General features: G+C 39.9%; 1 protein-coding gene and 1 long non-coding RNA gene across 4 annotated transcripts in view; one reads left to right on the plus strand and one right to left on the minus strand.

Moving 5' to 3' along the window:
• The first annotated feature begins 4,670 nt into the window (after nt 1-4,670).
• INTU (inturned planar cell polarity protein) overlaps nt 4,671-21,671 on the plus strand; it is a 30,501-nt gene continuing 13,500 nt past the window's right edge. Inside the window, exons 1-4 of one of the 3 annotated variants that reach the window (XM_083459417.1) lie at nt 4,671-5,102; nt 13,060-13,646; nt 18,694-18,779; nt 19,720-19,923. In XM_083459417.1, coding sequence (XP_083315543.1) covers nt 5,014-5,102; nt 13,060-13,646; nt 18,694-18,779; nt 19,720-19,923 — 966 coding nt within the window. In that variant the 5' untranslated portion in view covers nt 4,671-5,013. Of the gene's footprint in view, nt 5,103-8,129; nt 8,337-13,059; nt 13,647-18,693; nt 18,780-19,719; nt 19,924-21,671 lie in introns of those variants that run through there. The other 2 variants (XR_014515779.1, XM_083459416.1) reach the window with 2 other exon arrangements.
• LOC310686230 lies at nt 13,422-21,669 on the minus strand. Its single transcript, XR_014515780.1, has 3 exons — nt 20,444-21,669; nt 14,921-15,072; nt 13,422-13,535 (listed from the first exon to the last, which is right to left on the minus strand). It is a non-coding gene; the product is annotated as an uncharacterized lncRNA (long non-coding RNA).

Consider the following 21,671-nt stretch of genomic DNA (forward strand, 5'->3'; position numbering starts at 1 on the left):
CCTTTCTTTAAAAGCTTGGTGGACAGGTGGGCAAACCCGTTAGGACAACTCTGTTGCTTCAGCACAGTTCTGAACTCCTTCCCCAAGTCTCCATAAACTTGAACTGCTTGTTCTAGCCCAGATAGTCTTGACTTTCCTGTCATCTAGCCTGAGCCTAAAGGCTGCTGTGACCCACTACCTGTTGCTGAGCTACATTGCCTTAGTAAAAATCTCATGTTGCTCTCAATTAAGAGCCTATTTGGTAATGACTGGAGTCAGATGGGTTTTAGCAGTTGAGAGTTGGTATATGTGGCTCTGCCATTAGGCACAGGGAGGTCGCTGCCCCAAACAGCTGGTTTTGGGTTTCATGGAAGGGCAGCAAATTGTTAGATATTTAATTATGTTGTATTTTTACTGTCAGGGAGGGCAAGAGGTGCTTGTGGGATTTTCTGCCTTAGGTGGCAAAATAATTTGATCAATGTTGGGTCCTATGCACCCAAATTTGTTTTGTTTTGCCATGTTTTATTTTGTTTTGTTGTTTTGTTTTGGAGGGGAAGTACCATTTGCTATTCCAACTCAGGTAGTAAACTATCTTGAGCCAGCCTTGAATATATTTGGGTACCTCCACCTGACCCTGAAAGTATCTTCAAACCTTTCTCATATCACACATCTGCATCTGCAAATAAAAGTCAGCTTCGGATAAGCTTGCTTTTTACCTGGTCTCAACAGAGACATTGGATTCTTATCTCATTATACATGACTAGCCATTTTTCACCTTCTCACCCCTTGCCTTTTCCTGTAAGACCTATTGCAGTCGTTAAGAGTCGTCAACAGGCTCATCTCAGCTATCTGCCAAACACCCATTCCCACCACCCTTCTGAGTAATACCCCTCCCCACCTTCTCACTATATAGAAGGATCTGGCAACTTCTGTTTCAGTGTATCTGAAGAAGTGTGCATGCACACGAAAGCTCATACCAAGAACTAACTTAGTTGGTCTTTAAGGTGCTACTGGAAGGAATTTTTTTATTTTTTCTTCGGATAGAAAACAGACATGACCCTTTTGCAGTCAAATTTACCAGAACAGAATTCACATTCACACTACAGAGACAACAAAGGTTTTAAATGTCATGTGTGAAAACCTCTTAGCAGCAAATGTGATGACCATCAGCCATTCTGGTGGTGGCTGGTGGGAAATGTTGTCCCACAACATCTGGAGGACAGCACACTGACTATTCCTGTCTTAGACCTTATATCATTATAGACGTTCTGGAGAAGATGATGAGGCCATGGCAAAGAAAATGTTATGAGTCATTTCTTCTCAAATATGCATTGGTGTTTTGATAGCAAAATGGTGGCCTGCTGCAAGGTAAATCTACAAAGCAAGAATCTACAAAATTATTCCATTTTCAAGTGGTTGATTGGGGTTTTAAAGCATTTGTAAATGGAATATATTTATGGCTTGCTTTTTAACCAATAATAATAGAGATACAAAGTTAGCATGATCAGATGTGTTGGCTGAATTCTAGCCACGTCTATTCCAAAGTAAGTCTTACTGAGTTAAAAGTATTTCACCTGCTTAAACAGCCAATATTGTGTGACTGTTTTATGAGTGATTCTCTAAATAAAAATGTTTCAGGTTGTAGACTCTCTGGGAGAAATTAAGCAGAGGTCCTGCTGTTTCTTACCGGCTGAGTGCTCTAATTGCAACTTGAGCCAATTTCACATGTTTGAGTATTGCAGTTGCAAGCATTGCAAAGTCAATACTCTTTTCTAAGAAATATGTGTTGATGGGTTAAATTAATTTTATTTCTGTAACTAAAACATAAAAAGAAACATTGTCAGTTAACATTAACAATAAAAACACTCATATGATCTTGATTTAAGCATGTAAATTAATATAGGAAATCCATATGTAATAATCAGTATTCAAACTAGATTGATGATTGTAAGCTATACGTTCAAACATAGAACATATCTTTGTGGGGTTTGTCTAATACATTAATTAAGGAATTTATTAAGGTTAACAGAGCAACTTTACACACACACACACGCACGCACACAAGCAAATTACATTCAATAGAAAGGATGGGTTGTAATTTTACAAAAGAACAGCAACAGTCAAAACAGCAGATGTTGTTATTGTTTAGTCGTTCAGTCGTGTCCGACACTTCGTGACCCCATGGACCAGAGAACACTTCTGTCCTCCACCGCCTCCCGCAGCCTAGTCAAACCCATGCCGGTAGCCTCGAGAACACTATCCAACCATCTCGTCCTCTGTCGTCCCATATTAAAAACAGCAGATAAAGCTGCATAAATCTAATTCCATCCAAATTAAGAAGTTATTAAAAGGCCTGGGACATTAAAAAGGTTTATTATGACACTGAAAACTAAGTAGGTACTAGGTGCTATTTTCTGGAAAGAGTAGTCTACTGCTAAGAAGGCCCTGGCTGTTCTCCCTTCCTACCTGCCTCTCCTCAAATGGTGGGGTCACCTAGAGGAGACAGACTGAATATACAGGTATGTTGATGTGGAGGCAAGACATTATCTAGTGAGTTTATTCCAACCCATTCAAGACTTTAAAAGTGAGCATCAGAACAAGAGATAGTCCACTGCTCAGGGAAGATTGAATCACACACACATGCAAATGGTGGGACAAATTTCAGCACCCCCTGCTGTTGCCATTAGGCTGTCAGTGGCATTACTACAGCTGATGAGGCTTTCTTGGGTAGTGCTGGTGCTGATGGGAGCTCTAGGTCCACATGGTGCGCAAGTCCTGCCTGGTATCATTAACATGAGTGCCAGCCAGCTGATATGCTTGGTTCATGGGCTCTGCTTGGCTGCACTATCACCTGTCTGTCCTTTACTGATCTGATCACAAATATGCTCCACTCTTTCTGTTGTAAAAGTATGCAATGATGAAATATTTGCAGAAGGAATGCCTACCAGATGGGCAGGGTAGAAATAAATTATTATTATTATTATTATTATTATTATTATTATTATTAATTACCTCAGTTGGTCAAAGTGAACGGATGGGGACAGGGTAAGGGGCAGATCCACAGCATGGAGAAAAAGGGAATTAGATAAGGTCAACCTAGAATACACTGCCATTGTATGCAAGTACTTTACCCCTTGAGTTAATTCATACGGCACCATACCCTCAAAAAGAAATACCCTAGCTTGTGGAAACTTTCTACTAATCTCATTATCTCTGGTATGTAAAAACACACCCTCTTACACTTAAGCAAACTCCTCTTATTTCACCTATATGAGGTGAAGTACTGGACGCGGGTGGCGCTGTGGTCTAAACTACAGAGCCTAGGGCTTGCCGATCGGAAGGTTGGCGGTTTGAATCCCCACAGCGGGGTGAGCTCCCGTTGCTCGGTCCCAGCTCCTGCCAACCTAGCAGTTCGAAAGCATGTCAAAGTGCAAGTATATAAATAGGTACCACTCCAGCGGGAAGGTAAACAGCGTTTCCGTGCGCTGCTCTGCTTTCGCCAAAAGTGGCTTAGTCATGCTGGCCACATGACCCGGAAAAACTGTCTGCAGACAAACATCAGCTCCCTTGGCCAGTAAAGCAAGATGAGCACCACAACCCCAGTGTCGTTCATGACTGGACTTAACTGCCAGGGGTCCTTTACCTTTACCTTTTTACTAACTGTACAAAATTTTATGGTGTATTTCCATGTTGCTTCCTGAAATGACCTGCAGTCATTTTTCTCCAGTGGCATTTGCAGCTGTTTCCTGAATCTGAGGTTAACTGGAGTGTGTTTAATAATTGTTGATTTATTATTATTATTTTATTTTGGTGCCTACAAAGACACCTAAGGCTGTGTGCCGGGGGTTTTAATGTGAACAAATTCTCAACAGTCGTATTCCCCCAACCCTGTGTGTATCAAGAGAAGTCCAGTTGTCAGCTGTTTCACAATCAGGCACAAAGGACGGGGTAATGTTAATTTTATATGATATTTCTTACCCTTTTCCTCTCAGAAATCAGATACCCATCTCAACAAATGTACATTTGGTACTGAATAAAAATACAGTAAAGAGTGAAGGCTCCCCCCCCAAAAAAAAAATAATAATAAATATCCTGGGAAATATAGTTTGCTAAGCTATTGTTTGTATCATTTCCCAGGGTGGTTAATCATTCCCTCTTCCCAGGAAACTGGGAATTTTAGCTCCGGAAGAGGAATAGGGATTCTCTTCCTAACAACTCTGAGCACCTTTAACAAACTACAGTTTCCAGGATTCTTTGGAGGAAGTAATGTCTGTTTAAAGTAGTACGATGCTGCTTCAAGTGTATAGCACAGATGGCAGCTATATTTTCACTATGGAGTAAATCAATTTCGCTTAAACCACTTGTAATGCTGTTTTCTGTGTTGCATGAACACCCTTCAGAAACAAAGCACACAAATATCACAAGAGAGCTCATATTTTTGTCATCCTGAGATTAAGCACGTTTATTCAGAACCAAGTGTGTGTCACTGAGCTCTATGGGACTGACGCCCGGCTAAGTTCACATAAAATTGAAGCTTTTTCGTGTCTCGATTTTAAAATGGCACGAGCCCTGCCTAATTTTCAGAGTTTGAGGGGACTCTAAGACCCAGGAGAATAAGAGAGGAGGAGGAGGGAGGGCGGACAGGCGTCCCACCTGCTCTGCTAAAGTAGAGCAGCAAACCGCGAAGTTTCATCTGCAGAAGTAGTTTGCTGTTGCAACGGAGGTTAGGGCTCTCTCCCGCTTGCAGCTGGCCATGGGAAGAAGGTGGGGAAGTGAGATCTTCGAAGGAGGTGGAGATCGCCGGGTGCTACAGACGCCAGAGATTGGGAAGTAAGTTGCTTCCAACTCCCGGACGCAAAGGGCTGCTAGCAGCTTGGTAGGTTTCGACGACCCATCTCTCCTTCTCTGCGCTGTTTACCTTGTCTGGAGTCGAGGAGCGGTTTTGCAAGATTGTGCATGAATCCCGATGGACTCTGCAAACGAGGCTTTGCACCCCGGCAATGAGGAGGAAAAGGCGCCGTCTCTTTCCGCAGCATGTTCCGCGTTAGCAAGCGCAGAATCCCCAGACCTGTCACCAGGAACCTGGAGGATCTGGATTCCGTTCAGAGCATCCTGCTGCACAGGTGAGTGCGAACCATTGTGGACTAAGGGAAAGTGCCGGTATGGGGAGCCAGGAGCCCTCCAGATGTTGCTGAACTCAAGCTCCCATCTGCCCAAGCCAGCATGGCCAATGGTCGCAGGCATGGCCAAACTTGGCCCTCCAGATGTTTTGGGACTACCATCCCTATATCCCTGACCACCGGTCCTGTTAGCTAGGGATGATGGGGGTTGTACAGTAGTCCCAAAACAGCTGGAGGGCCAAGTTTGGCCATGCCTGCCTCAAGGGTGAGGAGAGCTTGGAGTTCAACAACATCTGGAGTGCACACTGATTCCCCATCCTTAGTTAATGCTTCCCTTTGGAATGTGATATGTGTTACAATCTTTTCTCTCCCCTCTGATGATGATAATAATAATTTATACCCTGCCCATCTGGCTGGGTTTCCCTAGCCACTCTGAGTGGCTTCCAACAAAACATTAAAAACATGATCAAACATTACAAACTTCCCTAAATAGGGTTGCCTTCACTTTCTTTCCTACACACAGCTGTTGTTACATGCATCACACACACCCTCATACCCCCCTTTCTAATTATTTTATTTTCTCCCATCGTTTCCATGTGGAAAATGCTCAGTGTCATAATTCTGCATATAGCAGAGGAGTCTGTGATATATTATAAGGTGCATCCTCAGTTCTCATAGGGCACTGGCCAGGTCTGATAGGCCTTAACATTGCCCTTATGCCTGTCAACACATTGCATATTATAATGTGAGACACACAAATACTTGTGACTATGGTAGTGATCTTTATTAAGATACATATAGTACTTAAAATTGTTGCCTTAGATGAAGTCCCCCCCCCCATACACACCCTTTCTGAGAAAGTTGGAGAAAGTGTGATGATTACTCTAAATCAACATTATGGGGTGCTTAATTGCAAGTGAATGATGTAACTATTTTAATGCATGGATTTAGTTTTTATATCCTTTGAGTTTAAATGTTTTGTGTCTATATCAACCTATTTTTCAGCAGCTAGACATCTGTAAGACTGAATGGTCATATATATCTTTATTTTACTTACTGAGAAAGCATCATTTAACAGACTATTAATTCTTCTGAAGGTAAACATAGTTGACTCTTTTTGGAGAGAGAGGAACTGTTTTCTTTTCCTCCATCTACTTCATACACAAAATTAAACATTGTAAAAATAGTTATCCATCCTTCACACTTTATTGGTGTAATGTTGCTGTAGGTCATAGGTAGTCAACATGGTCCCATGTTACTAGACTGCATCTCCCAGAATCTTTGGCCAGTCTGTTCAATGGTCAAGAGTGATTGTAACATCTGGAGGGCACCACGTTGTCTACCTCTTCTGTAGCCTCAGTAAATAAAATTTCTGTGACAAGGATAATTGCTTCTTTCCCACAGTTTAGTTTTTCTGAAGTATAGTACACTATATCAAATGCAGAAACAAAAGATAAGTGGGAGTAGTATTCACTCTGTTGATTAAGGTATGCACATCACTTTGTCTCCCTGACTGAGATGGCAAATGGTAGTGTTGTAATAACCTGCCTTTAATTCCTAGTCTAGACGGAACAGAAAATAACAACAAAAAAGACTTTAAAATACTGCAGGACATCTCCAGTGAGCTTTACTTACAGACTGTGCAATAAAGAAATCATCCCTTGCTGTTTTCATATAACTTAATTTATAGACCCTGGTGCTGGACATACTGCTGAGGAGCAGACGGTAGCCTCTGTGTAACAGGAGACTTAATGTTGCTTATACAAGTAGCAGTTCAGCATGGCTACTGCTATTGCTTAACATAACCACAAGAAATTAAAGCCAAGAATGGCAGTTGTTAAAATTACACGTTGTTTCTCCATTTCTTCACTGATGAGTCACAATCTACATTTACTCCTTTTGAGATTTCTCCAAGAAACTGACGATTGGAACACTCTTTTTAATGTTTAGAAAATAAAGTGTGCTTTCTTCTTAGAAATGTGCTTAGTTCAAAAGAGGGACTTATTTCTAAGTAAGTATAGGTGTAGGCTGTAAGCCCCAACTATAGCACACAGGAGAGGAACGTGATAAATATTTACTAGTCAAAACATTGGCTGTGCATCTCTAGTACAAAAAAAATGAGAATGGCACCTAAAATGAAAAACTGAAATGGCACTCAGTGACTGCTACGTGCTAGCAGTTTTTGGAAGAACTACCTGCATGACAGGCAATTCCTCTATAAATTGCTGACAAATATCATCTGACTGCATATCATATACATCTCTCCTCATTGAAGTTATGCTTGGCTCTTCCTCTGCTTTCAAGCTGGAGAAGAAACATTTCCTACTCCTCATCCAGACCTATGAAGTGCCTCAGATAAGAATGCAACTGAAAGGTTTCCAAGACTTGCAGCCTTAAGAGTTCAGTACTAGGCATGTTTGACCAGAGAGTTAAATGGCACTTACGTTCTAGTGAACACAACCGTGAACTCACTTACTAGGGAGTAAGCCCACTGAACGCATTGGAATTGGCACTTGAATAAACGTGCGTAGGATTGAGCTGTAAGGCAATGATACATAGCACCTTCTACCTAGGAATAAGTCCCACTGAATTTACACGTGAGCAAGGATTTGCACGTGCGCAGGATTGCGCTGCAAGGCTCCCAAACCCAATTTATCTAAGAGGGGGGAAACCCTCTTAGGGTTGAACCCAGTTGAATTAATTTGTCAGTACATTGCGTCGCAAGGCTACAGTCCTCGCACCTTACCTGGGAGCAGGTAAAGTGCGAGGGCTGTAGCCTTGCGACGCAATCTACTGACAAATGACCTGGGAGCAGGTACAGTGGGCTGTACCTGGCCCACTGAACCGAGTGGGCCTTAGATCATTAGGCAGGGCGACGAATGAAAAGGGTATATAAAAGAGAACGTTTCCTGTTAACATCCAGAGCGGAGCAGCTCTTTGCAACGAGGAGAGTTTGAGCTCAGGGAGCTTCCTAGGTTGCCATGGTTTCCGCAGCCTGCGCCAATCGGCGAGCCGCTTGTGGGTCACGTGCTGTGCCACGGGCTTCCGGAGTTCGGTGTCATGGCGGCGGGCTGCTGCAGATCTTCCTGAGGGGAAGCTTCCTCCGGACTCCATGGACAAAGCGTCGCCGTTGCCCTTTGAGGTTCCTCGAGAACCGCAGCAGCCTGAGGAATGCGAAGGCCGACTCTCGCCTGGCAGCGGAAGCTTCTGCTCTGCGTCTCTGTCCAGCGGCTCCGAGTAAGGAAGAGAAGGGGGTGGACGCAGCCTTTCTCAACCTGTGGGTCCCCAGATGTTGAACTACAACTCCCATCACCCCTAGCTAGCAAGGCCAGAGCTCAGGGATGATGGGAGTTGTAGTCCAACAACATCTGGGGGCCCACAAGTTGAGAACCGCTGGAGGGGGCGCTGTGCAACTGGGGCCTCCTGCTGCTGCTATTCCAGCGTTTTCTGTTTCTTACTTCCAAATGTTGGGATTTAGGCGGTTTTTTTATTTTAAAAAATCTGTCCATATGTTATTCTTTTCCACTCCGAAAATATCGAGATTTCTTCCACCCCAACCTCAATCATCGCATCAGATAATAGAATTGTGGAGTTGGAAGGACTCACCATGGTCTTCTAGTCCAACCCCATGCAAGGCAGGAATCTTTGGCCCAGCTTGGGACTTGAACCCACAACCCTAAGATTAAGATCCTCATGCTCTGCTGACTGAGCTTTTCCAAACTGTAGAACTAGGATCTTTGATGATGGATGGATATACCATTTGGACACTCTTCATGCCTCCTAGTGCTATGTACACACTGTACATTTAAAGCATTTTACTTCCCCCAGAGAATCCTGGGAACTGTCTCTATTTCAGTCTCTATATCAAACTTTATTTTGGCCAGCGTAAGATAAAACATACAGATAAACTGAACACATAAGACTTAAAACAGATAAGGGATAAAAACGAAAAACGAATAATTAAAATGTAATTATACCATACATAACTTAAAAAGATAAAAACAAGGACAAACGGTTAAAAGCGACCATAAGGGAAGGAATGTAAAGGAGCAACTGGGAACTGTAGTTTACCCACCACAAAGCCACAATTCCCAGCACCCTTAACAAACTGCAGTTCCCACAAATTGATTTTTGGAAAAAATAAAAATATGGTGTAATATGAACTATATTGGAATGGGAAAGATGGGAATTCCTCACCTTTGTTTATTCTTGGCTAGGCTTACTGAAAAGAGGGCTGCTGATTGTTCAGTTGCCCTGGGCAAGAAATTCAGATATTCCTCCCTTTGGGGTGTAAGAATAAAATGTAAGTCTTCACTCACTAGCCCTGTTTTTGCTTTTGTTCTACCCAGTTGTAGCATCTGTGGTTTACATGCCCTCTCTCTGTTCATCTTCAGCCTCAAGCCCTTCAGCAGCTAGGTAATCGGGGTGCTGTTATTTCATAGAAGTATAGATATTTGTGACTCTTTAAATTTTATATTTCAGAATCTACGGAACTCCTTGCTACTTTAGAATTCTTCAGTATATCCCTTTTTTGCTGCCACCAATTACTTCAGATTGCTTTTAAATCCATCTAATAGCTTGGTATCATAGGCTTAAGCGTGAGATTGATACTGACACTGGAAATAGGATGAACTATTAACTAAGATAATTTATCAAATGAATATTTTGTATGTAAGGGAATACTGATATTTACATTGGGGTCATTCTTGTATTGGACAATTTCTAAGGACTCAAGAGCCACTATTGCTGACACCAGCTTCTAAGTGGTTTTACCACAAGCTAAATTCCCTCAACCTTCACCTCAGCCAAATTTACTCAGTTGGGTCTCGATACTAGGTACAATCTGCTTCTTACTCCAAAGCTTCTCCAGTTGTACTTCTAATTGCTTGGACCGTTTAGCTGGTTTTAAAAACCCACTTGTGCAACCTTATTTTGGTAAAAATATTTGGATAGAACTTCTGATCGAAACCAGAGATGAATACAGCTCTCTGCTGTCCCCTTTAACATTCTCTGTTTTTTACCTAAACCTCCCTCCTCATCTGACTCCCATCACAGACCGTTTCACTGTCAAGAACCTCTAGCCTACTGGAGTCTATTTTTCCAAGACCAATCACAATGAATTTACCTGATCCAGACCCTGTCTATAGATACCTTCTCTCCACTTTCAGAACCTGTTACTAAGCAGCTACCACTGAACAGGTTTGCCAACATAGCAGCACAAGGCCTTGAACTCTGGCATCAACAGAGGTCAAAGAAATATTAAAGCACAAAACACAGACTACCAGACATACACACAGTATTTCTATACACACAGCTATCCTTATGCTGCAAAGCAGTTTTTGCACCTCATCCAGACAAGTACTAGTAATGCTTGCAATGTTAGCAGCCTCTCCTGGGTTAAAGCATGGTGATTTATTTGTATTCAACCTGTAAAGTGTCTGAGACAGGAAGAGTAGGAAAGTGCAACAGGAAACTTTTTTAGCCATTGTGCTCTTCTTTCTTTCTGCACCTTTGGCCCACAAACCATTTTCCCCATCACAATTCATATAAATTCAATCTCCCTTTATTTGCCTTCCCATGTCAAGTCTTAATGCATACAGCTCTTCCAGCAGCAGTGCTAGACCCCAGGGTTTTTAGCATGTAGAGTGTATAACAGAAGTCTGGCTTTCTCAGAAGCAATGTGCACATTTAAATAGTGCTATTACCTTCCAACCTGTTCCTTCTCTCAATCACGTAGAAAAACCCTTTCTTTGTCTTGTGATTTTTTCCATTCAGAGTAGGATTTTAATTGCTGTCAGGTCCCTCTCATCCTTTCCTGGTAATCTGACATGCTCTTGCTCTTAAAAATAGAAAAGCATCCTAATGCATCTGAAGTTTTCTATCTGGTTTTAGTGACAGAACACAGATTATAAGCTCTTAAATTCCAGTACCTCTTTATTGGTAACATTTTAAACCACATAATTTGTACAGATGTTTTATTTGCTGACTCTTAATAAAATCAAACGAGTCGTAGGATAATGCAATAAGTTGTAGGTTGCAAGGAAATATGAAACTTGATTTTGTGCTCAGATCAGTACCATATACCACTAACTATGTCAAAATCAGAAATGTAAGACTTGGAAGGGAGCTGGTAGAATAGGCCTTGGTTTACAGTACGGTTCTAACCATGTCTGCTGAAAATTGGCTTATTGAATTTCCTGGGATTTACTCCCAGTTAAATGGGGTTGGGATTGCAGCCTTAATTTCCTAATTATGTACAAATCATAGAGTTGTATTCAACTAACCCATACTCAGTCATGATTTCAATGGATCTGTGCTGCGTATGAGTTATTTGGATATAACCCTTAATTTGCAAGTCTGCACACACACAAAAAAAATGCAGGACCTAATATGAACTAGAAGCTCTTTTGAGAAGTTTATTCAAATTTGACCATAAAGGCTGCCTCCACCATTTTCTTGAAATCATAGTATAAATCTGTTGGGATCAAACAGACCCCCTGGTCATAGTATGCTATTGTTAGACCTGTCTGAGTAGTGTCTGTCTGACAACAAAATGTTCTTGCCAGATGGCTATATTGTACCCACCAACCTACCCCTGCTCCATCTTGATCACTTTCCATGTTGACAAGTGATCAGTTTCGGTACTTTAGATAGGCACCCATTCAACTTAATTGGGTAAGCCATGAGTAGCAACATTTTAAGAACGGTATGGTAACCCTGCTGTGTCCCATGAAGCAAGCACATAGTAAGAGAGACAGTTCTGTAGTACTGATTGAAGAAAGTGGGAATGGTGTCCAATCATTAGGGAGAAAAAGATCAGTCCATGAAGGAGCACAAGCAGAAAGATCCTGTGTTGGTGTGATGCAGTGTTAGCAAATAGCTGGGCAGGTTAGTGTTTTGCTTCATAGCTATTTTATAGTGGACTGTAGACATAGGGAGACAACTGAAGGTCAGAGTGTCAGTAACATTCTTTCTGAAATAATGGGGTTAAGAGTGATGGAGTTGTATACTCCATCTCACACCCACATATCTGGCCACATCCTGCTAAACCATGGGCTCGTCCACTCCCTTCTCTATTTGCTGGGGAAATGACTTTTGGTTTCCTTTAAACATGGCTGCTTGTTGAGTCTGAAATGAGGGTGATAATTTTAACACTAACATAGTCAGTTTTAAAACAAGCCAATGTCAAACCATCGTTTCTGAAGCTGGCTTGTTGAAAATAAGCATTGGATAAACCACGATCACCAGTTGTATGTATTTAAAGGAAGTCAAAAGTAAAAATTTCCAAGTCTTTGTTCTAGCCACACAGGATATAAGAGGGGGCAATGAACAAGCCCAAGGCTTCCTGCAGTTCATAAATACTGTACTAAACCATTATTTAGCATTACATGCAAACTGTGCCACTGTAATTCAATTGCAGGGAATCTGCATTAGTATTTCTAAATTGCTTAACTAATAAAAAACATGTTTAAAAACGCAAAAGTAGCTTTCTTGGTTTGCTTTTATCAGTCTGAAGTGTCAAATGAGGAACATTTTTAGATGTAACAACAAAAAATTTCTCTAATGTAGGCCAGCAATATAGTTTTAATTTGCATGCTGCTCATAATGCCCAGCAAATACTTTTCTTTCTATGTGCTTAGACTGAACTGGAGATGGGGCAGGTTGCCTTGTCCTTTTAATCAAAATGAGACCTCTCACTTGTAAATGTATGGTTGCTTATTGAGGCATGGGTGTGAAAAGAATGCTTCAATAATGTTGGTTTCTATGATAGATGCTTTCACCGCATCTGAATAGTAGGTCTCTGTTGAATGCAGCTGCTTTAGACTGAGGTCTGTGGTTCATCCCATCCCCCTCCTTGTAAGTACTTTTATGTTACTAGCTCCAGAGGGCTGCAAAATTAAGCACATTGTAAGTCATTCTGTCTTCACTGTCATTCTAATACTGCCCTTGTCTTTCACAGTGACCTTGAACCTGAATGGTTAGATAGCGTACAGAAAAATGGAGAATTATTCTATCTAGAGCTGAGTGAAGATGAGGAAGAAACTCTCCTTCCGGACACCTCTCTGGATATGCCTGTGGTGAACCGTGTCAGGTTTTGTGAAAATGAAGCTGAGGTTATTCGTGAGCGATCTCAAAAAGATAGAAAGAGTGAACGCAGACTGGAAAAGTTCACTAAAATATTGAAATATAAAAGGTTTTTATCAAAACATTCTAGTAAGAAGATGTCAAGTGACAAGTGCGATGTTCGTGCCTCTGGCCCAGCATCCATACTGAAACACCCTTCTGGTCAGAGGGTGGAGGATGTCGCCCAGCAATGGTACAAAGATGTCTGCCTTTATGTAAATCCGAAGAGGCTATCAAATGCTGAGAGAGGAGAGCAGTTCAAGCTTCTGGAATCATTAATAGGGATTATCCATCAATCTCCATGGAGAAAAACTGAAAAACATAATCACAGTATTGAATCTAGAAGTGCCAATGAAGAGAAACTTGTAGTACACGGTTTGATACCAGGAAGCTCAGCAATAAAGTCTGGTCACATCTTGATTGGTAAGTGTCACAATTTATGCATTTCTGGCCATGCAACCCAGTATTGTGGGAGGTGAAAGGGTTACTTATTTCAGTCCAAGTGACAACTTTTTAATTGGTTGGCATGGTCGTAGTCTTGCCATGGATCGAGGAATCTCTGCTCTCTTTTGACAATAGACTTGTCCCTGCAGCATGTGCAGGCAGCAACCATGTTGTGCAAGAGTTCCGTTACTGGCCCCCATGTGCATCGGCAGAGCAGGCATAAGCGCACTCTGAACTGCCCTCTTCCAGGTCTAAAAGGACCTGCGTGTCGGCAATCACGTGTCAACTGGGCACACCTAAAATGGTTGTTGCCTGTATAGTAATACAGTAAGTATGGGGGGCGGGGGCGGTCACAGTTTGAATATTTTTCCTAATTTCAATGTAAAACATCTCCAATAGAATACCTCTCTGGGTTCCAATATTATTTTTCTTCCCTGAGCAAGCATGTTGTGGTAGCTTTAAAGCACACATACTCATCCAGTAAACACTGTTCCTTTAAAAAGAATTACATGCAAACACGCACAATGTTAAGATTTCCTTTTGTGTACGTATCCTTTTAATTCCTTGAATGGCACTTCTGCTTTTGGTTATACTGGTATTATGTAATACCTAATCTCATTAATGTTAGCAGAAATTAAATCCATTATGAATGCTACTGAGTGATTATGAACTTTACATTTATGGAAGGTTCATTTAGGCATATGACAACTTGGGAAAATGGCAATGAAGAATTAAAACTTTTTTCCCCCCAAAAGCATATTAGTATTGAACAAAAGCATATTTGCAGTATCCCAAGCTATCAACTGCTATTTTATATTATGATCTGTTTTTCTTTCTATCATACTTCAGTCCTTTGGCTTTGAAGTGGTAAGTGAGCTGCATCTTCTGCCAACTCATATCCAGATATATAATTTCCTTATAAAGTACTTTAAAATTATAGATGTGCAGTGAACACTGGGTACTTTTAGATCTAAATGTGGCATACAGCAAAATGTGTATGTTACAAATTTTGTTATAGTTGGCTGAAATAACTTGTAATTAAGCACAAATACATTGCTTTTTAGTCAAATATCTTGATCAAATTTTGCTTTTTTGGCAAAAGAAATATGTTAGTGTAGTGGATTTAGAACTAGAAAAGTTTTTAACGAACAGTACATCTTGCTTTTAAAATGAACACTTAGCTTTAATTTTAAGACACTGATGTGATCACAAAGTTTTATAAAAACAAGCAAACATACAAAACCCCCACTTACTTTGAAACTTTAAATTCTCTACCATGTTGTTCCAGGAGTAAGTCAGGATAGGACCTGAGTGGAATCCAAAAACGGAAGTAGGCATGGATACGTAGGAGAAAATCATGCAACCAGATGGTGTTTTGTTTTGTGTGTTTCCACAGCAGTTTTAACTGCCAAAGAAACAAGCTGTTTGTTAAACTGGACAGCAGAGGCTATAGCGGAAATATATGTACATCTTAAAATTAAGGTGATATGATGCTGTATGCCCAGGCTTCCTCAACTTTGGTCCTCCAGGTGTTTTGAGACTACAGTTCCCATCATCCCTAACCACTGGTACTGCTAGCTAGGGATCATGGGAGTTGTAGGCCAAAAACATCTGGAGGCTGAGGTTGAGGAAGCCTGCTGTATGCCTCTGTGCTAAAACTCTTAAAAGAACACCAATCCTGCCTGGCCAGCAGCAGGACAGATACCCTTGTAATGATACAGGGTCCATAATAAAATAGTTATGAACATAATGAAACTTGGTCTGCTATGGGTAAAGAGTTAGCCTGGAGCAGTAATCTAGCATAGTGTTTGTTGGGAAATGGCAACACTTCATTACATTTGCCATCTCGCTAGCTGGGGTTCTGCCAATAAATCCTTTCGTTTTATTTGTAACCTGAATTATTCATTTTCTTTATTCTTGTTTCTTTCCTCCCTTATCTGAACGGTAGGTTAAACTATATTTCCTGGCCTTAATGCAGCTAACATTAGTTGTGGTTGTGTTCTGCTGAAAGCAACGGGACTTACTCAGAACTAACCTTAGCTGGGTCAGGGCCTACATCATCCTCATTTATTGCCTCCGTACAGCTTTCTAAGATGGGCTAGGCAAGGCTTTCTCAAGACTATCCAGTGAACCTCGTGGAAGTCATTCCCTAACCACAATGTGACATTGACTAATTACAACATTGATACATGGAAATCCTTGTATTTGTTTAGCCATCTTTAGTAAGAATATTTGGTAGCTATCATCATAACTGGTAAGATTTGTTAGCATATAAAGTAGCACTGTAGAATTCATGTCAACCAACATCTAAACGGTTTTTTATTATAGAATTGCTTTACCTCAAATGTGCCCACTTGGCTGCTTCAGTCTGTGGGTTGCCACACAGTAGTTCCACACTTACAAGAAATCATTCTTTTAGTGTAGCAGCACCTACAGTGTATTCTTTTTGGTGCTGGCTTAAAACATTTTTGTTTAGGCCAGCATATCCAAACATATTGATGTTGAAATGTTTTCAGTTTCTTTGCTGTTGATTTTAATTGTTTTTGAATGTTTCCAATTACTTGTTTTTATTTATAATTTTAATATTTATCATTAAGCACTTAGAGTTTTTGATACTATCAAGCAGTGTATTCGTTTTGTTAAATAAATACAAATAAATAAATTTTGAGAAGACCGCTATTTAAGACAGCTGTCTGAAATTTGCATGGCATATTTCTGTTGTGCACCTTATATATGAATCTATTTCTGTACCTTATTAAGGTGCCCTTTTACTTAAGTAAGAAAAACAATGGCCTGCAATTATAAGCCTTAAAATTCTTGAGCTTGGCATATATGGGCTACCTGATGAGGTCCATGAAAGTGCCAATTTTCAAACTGATCTGATTTTTTAAAAATGCCACAGGTGCAGCTGATTTTAAAGTACTGAAAATTGATATTTTGTTCTCCCTTTCTCTGATTTTTGAATATGTGTGTCACCCCCCCCCCTGTTTTTAAGAAAACTATTGAGGTTCTTTATTCAGGCTTTATTTGTGATCTAAAAACAGCAGTTTTAAATCATTGCCGATACAGTGTGAAGTGGATAAATATTCTTGCTTGCCCATCTTCCTTTAAATGAGCTTATGCTAGTACAGGCATATACTTTGGCTAACTTCTAAAGCATACCAAGGAATTCTAAACTCATTTTTTCACTTTTTGTTTATTGCCTGCCATCCAACCTTTTCCCCCCCATTAATTTTTCTGTATTCCAAGTAAGACACCTGGCATATTAACCAGGTGGGTAAAGAGGCTTGGAGCTACAAGAGCCTTAACAAGAGGCGAGATTGTGAGTTTTCAGTGAAAATTGGCATCCCTTACAACTTCTGTCATCATGACATTTTTGAGCAGCTTACTCCTGCAATGCATTATTATGAAGGAATTGCCTAAAGAAAAGGTAATAACGGTGATACTCTGGTGGCTAGATTTTAGGTATTCAGTTTCTATCCAGCCACAATGGAAAATTTTAATGTTACAGCTGCAGGAACAAAATAAATAAAAATGGAATCCCACAGCTGAGTACAGGAAACTTTATTTCCGTATTTTTTCCTCTCTAGTTTTTGAGATATTAGTTTGATTGATTAGTGGTAATTTCTCTTCAGGGAATCTTTTTTGGGTGGGGAGGTGCTGTGGGCAGGGATAACAATTTAGGTTAGTGGTAACAAAATTGACATGGTTCACGCTGATGAACCATGGTTTGTCTGGCATAGAAGCCAACCAGAGATGTAAGAGAGGAGATCCCACACAGTCAGAAGGCTTTTTCCAAAAGAAAGTTTAGAAAAGCAAGATGATGTCATATTGGCCACTTGGCACTGATACTCACTATTGAACTCACTATATAAAGCATTTTTATCCTGCTCATCAGCCAAAAATTATTCCTAGAGCGGGTTACAAATTTCATTAATAATAATAATTTATTATTTATACCCCACCATTCTGGCTGGATTTCCCCAGCCACTCTGGGCAGCTCCCAACAGAATTAACGATAATAATAATTTAAAAAATGATAAAACATCAGACATTTAAAAACTTCCCTAAACAGGGCTGATTAGACTCAGATTTATAGTCTAAAAAGACATGGCAGTAAAGGGAAACGGTTTGGAGGAGATGAGTGGGGAAAACAAACTCAAACTTAAAAGTTTTTTTCAGTTGTAATGGCTGACTAAAATGGAAAATTTTCAAGGAAAGGCTCAAGAAGTTGCTGGTCTTTCTACAGATCAGGTGAAGAGATTCTGCAGTCCCAACCCTCTTTCCCTCCTATATTAGCCTTTGGCTAATGAAATAATCTATTGCCTTTTAAACTGTGGGGTGGTGTTCTGTTTATGGTGGTGTAGAAATTTTATCATCATCATCGTCTAATGGAATGGCTGCTGATGAGGGAGATGCCTGACAGAGCTAATCTTCCAGCAAACCCAGGGAGACACTCTACAATCCCATCTCTCTCCCTTCCAGCGTGTTTTTTTGGGAGGGCCAGGCTGTCTGATTTGAATTTAGTAGAAATAGATGTGTGCCAGCTGGGCAAATAGAGAAATGCAAAACTTGCTTGATTCTGAGAAACCTAGAATTGGTACGTTCAAACATGGCAGTGCTCTTCCTTCTCAGTTGTGTTAGCACACATACTATTCTGAAGAATTCCTCTGTTGCTTCCAGTGATGACTGTGTAATTAGATTAGGAATGTGATTGACAGATGAATTCAAGAGTCAGTCAGACTTCTATATAAACTTCTGCTAAGCAGGCAGAATAAGAAAATGTTATTTGAGGGGAACCGGAAGTTGTTGTTTTTTACACTGGGCCTTCCAAGAATTACTTTACATTGGGGTGGGAAACCTTCGGCCTGTGGACCAAATTAACCCTCAGTGTTCAGTAGTAGCTTAACCAATTCTTAACAGAAAAACTTCTGTGCCACACTTTCTTATCAAAAAATATGTTCTTTTCTTGTTCTGCTTGCCTGCTGCTATTTTAATCTTATTTTTTTTTTGTTTCAACTTTCAGGAGATGTTCTTGTCGCAGTAAATGATGTTGATGTAAACTCTGAAAATATAGAAAGGGTTTTGTCTTGCATTCCTGGTCCTATGCAGGTATACTATTCTCAGTTTTTTAATTTAAAAAAATTAATGTTTTAAGAAAAACATACAAACTTGAAGTCTGCGTTTTTACATGTAATTTATACAAGTACATTTCTCTATAAAATGCAGCCTCCCCTCAAAATATATCCCTTTGTTTCGGAGTGTGGGGGAGGGAGAAGCATGTAATTCCACCCCAAGGGCAAAGTCATACTTGGAATAGACCATTGAAATCAATAGACATAAATCCATTGATTTCAATCTGTCTAACTAACATTGAATATCACCCCTTGTCTTTTGACCTTGAATAAGAGATGGTATTGTGCCTGAACTTGTTAGTTAAAACTAATGTTAAACATTGGGTGGTATCCAATGAGAATCTAGTTCACTGGCTGCTTTTAGCTAGACTCAGAGTTGCTGTAGTTACTGCAGTATGCTGGCATTTGAACAGGAATAGGCAATTTTGTTTAGTGAATTCCCTGTCCATTTATTAGTAGAGCATTGATTTGCATGTTACTCAAACATTCCAGATAAAACCTTTCATAGCAGATGGCTGCAATGAATTAAATGCTTCCTGCATTTCTAAAGCTATTGGATAGTATTCAATAGAAAGATTTTATTGCTTCTCACATAAGTTTCCCAAAATGCTGTATTATATTTCACTTGTTCCTCATGTATTGAACAAGCTGAGCCAAAAGAGAAGCAGGATCACTGAAAGCAAACCTCTGGAGAACTTTAACTTGGATGCTTTGCAATTGAAATTAATTCTTATACTGTAGCAGAAATTGACTATTTTTCAGGCTAATGCTAAAAACTTCTGAATAAGCCAAACACTTGTACTGTATTGTGAAACCTGCTCACTGTCACACTTTGGGATTAAGTTCAAAAGCAGTTTAAAGAACGAGTCTTCACCTAGCAGGTACAAGCTGTTAAAATATTTTAACTCTTACAATAGGTGAAGCTTACATTTGAAACAACATTCTTTGAGTCAAAAGATGCATCCCAACAAAGATGTAAGCAGACGCAATCCTCCATGAATAACCTGCTCAAAGTGTTGTGGAGAGACCATTACAATGACCCACAGTTTTCTATCCAAAGTATACCACATATTATTATGTACCTCTCACTCAAACTGGATTCTGATACATCTAAGGATGAGGTATGTATTCTTAACATAAAGAATTTTGAAACCCATTACTAATTCTGAACTACAGTAGTAGCAATAAAGAAATATAATACTCAGAACCGTGTGTGAATTTCTGCTGCGGTTTTTTTTAAAATAGCAACTTTCTAGTCTTTAGTGCTGTGAAAAAATGTTTTAAAATGTTTTAGCAGGGGCAACTGATTCCTTGTACCCAGAAAAACTGCTGAAGGAAATTAATCTGCAAGGAAATCACTGTTGCAGCTAGTTTTAATCTTGTCTTGCACTATTAATATGAATCTTACAGGCCATTGTTTCAGCTTGGTTTACCTGAGCTTGCTTCATCTTTATATGATGTGTGTGCCTTAACAGAGCAAGTGCTGCCCACACCACTAGAATTTTAGTGCTCATCTAAACCAAGGACTCGGGCTTCATAAGCTCTTTCTGGTATGCAAATTCTGAAGTTTTCATAAGATAGCTCCCGATTTAATACCATGAATTTGAATGAGTTCCATAGAGGCTACGGTTTTTTGTTTACCACAGAGCGGCAGACTATTATCTCCTTTCCCTGAGAAAAGACACTCTTCAACAAAGGGTGCTTTTTTAGAGTCCAGTTCTTGGAGGCTCTTTCAGCTGCACAGTTCTGTGTCAAGAATTCCATTCAGTGCTCTCATAATGCCCAAGCTCTCTTGATTGGAGGAAAAGTACATTACATTAGAAACAACCAAAATTAAAATGTAATTTATTTACTGTCAAACTAGTTAATAGAATGCTGCTCTGTTTAGAAAAAAAACACTGCGTTTACAACTACAATTTCTTTTCTTTTATTAAGTCCATTATCCCTGGCTTTTGTACCCATTAAACCCCCAAGACTCCTTTCAGTTTGTTTTGAAGATGCCTAATCTGGTGCAGCAATACGTGATAGACCTTACCAACACTTAATACTTAGAAGCGAAGCTGCTGCTAAGTTCTTTGTTTTGCATTTTCTTTTCTTTCCCTCGGAAAGAGTATAGATATTTCATAGATGAACCTTGTAAAAGTATTTTTGTTCATTAAAAGGGAATAAGGTTTTTCCCTCCGTTTTGTGCATTGCGATAAAAAAAACAAGCCCATCCCCCCCCCCCCTTGTTGAGACAGATTGATGCATAATAATATCCTTGTTAGTTGGGCATTTTAAAGACAGATAATTAAACTCAATGAAAGTGGCACAGACTTGCCAGTTCTCTCAGTTGTTAGATTGAAGGTCCTTTTTAATAGTTTGAAAAGAAAAATTTCCCAACAGGGGTTTTGGTACTGCCTAGAAAGAAAAAGGGAAAGAGCCTCCAGGACACAGTTAAATTAGTTAAGAATTATAATTAAGGTTGCGATTCTAAATGAGCTTACTGGGACACAGTGGGACTAACTTCCAAGGAAATATGCCTAAGATTGACTTTTAAATCTGAAATCTGAATCTTGAGTCTTGTTTTAAAAGGTTTTGATAATTATGCAATGGTATCCTGAAACAGGTGACATCATATTTCAGTTTATTTCAGACTAGCGTTGAATATCACCCACAAAATTAAGCATTACAACTCATAGATACAGAAATTGTAACAAAATAGAACTATCTATTGATAGTATATGCTTTCCACAAATATATTTTAAAAGCAACATTACCTGCAGCTTTTCATGTAGGAGATGGGGGGGGGGAGAGAGACTGCTAAAACCTGCTAAAATATAATTAATCAATAATCCTTTCTTAACTGATACACAAACTGACATTTTTT

The sequence above is a fragment of the Podarcis liolepis genome (assembly GCF_965112155.1).
Source record: "Podarcis liolepis genome assembly, chromosome: 9".
Taxonomy (NCBI): domain Eukaryota; kingdom Metazoa; phylum Chordata; class Lepidosauria; order Squamata; family Lacertidae; genus Podarcis; species Podarcis liolepis.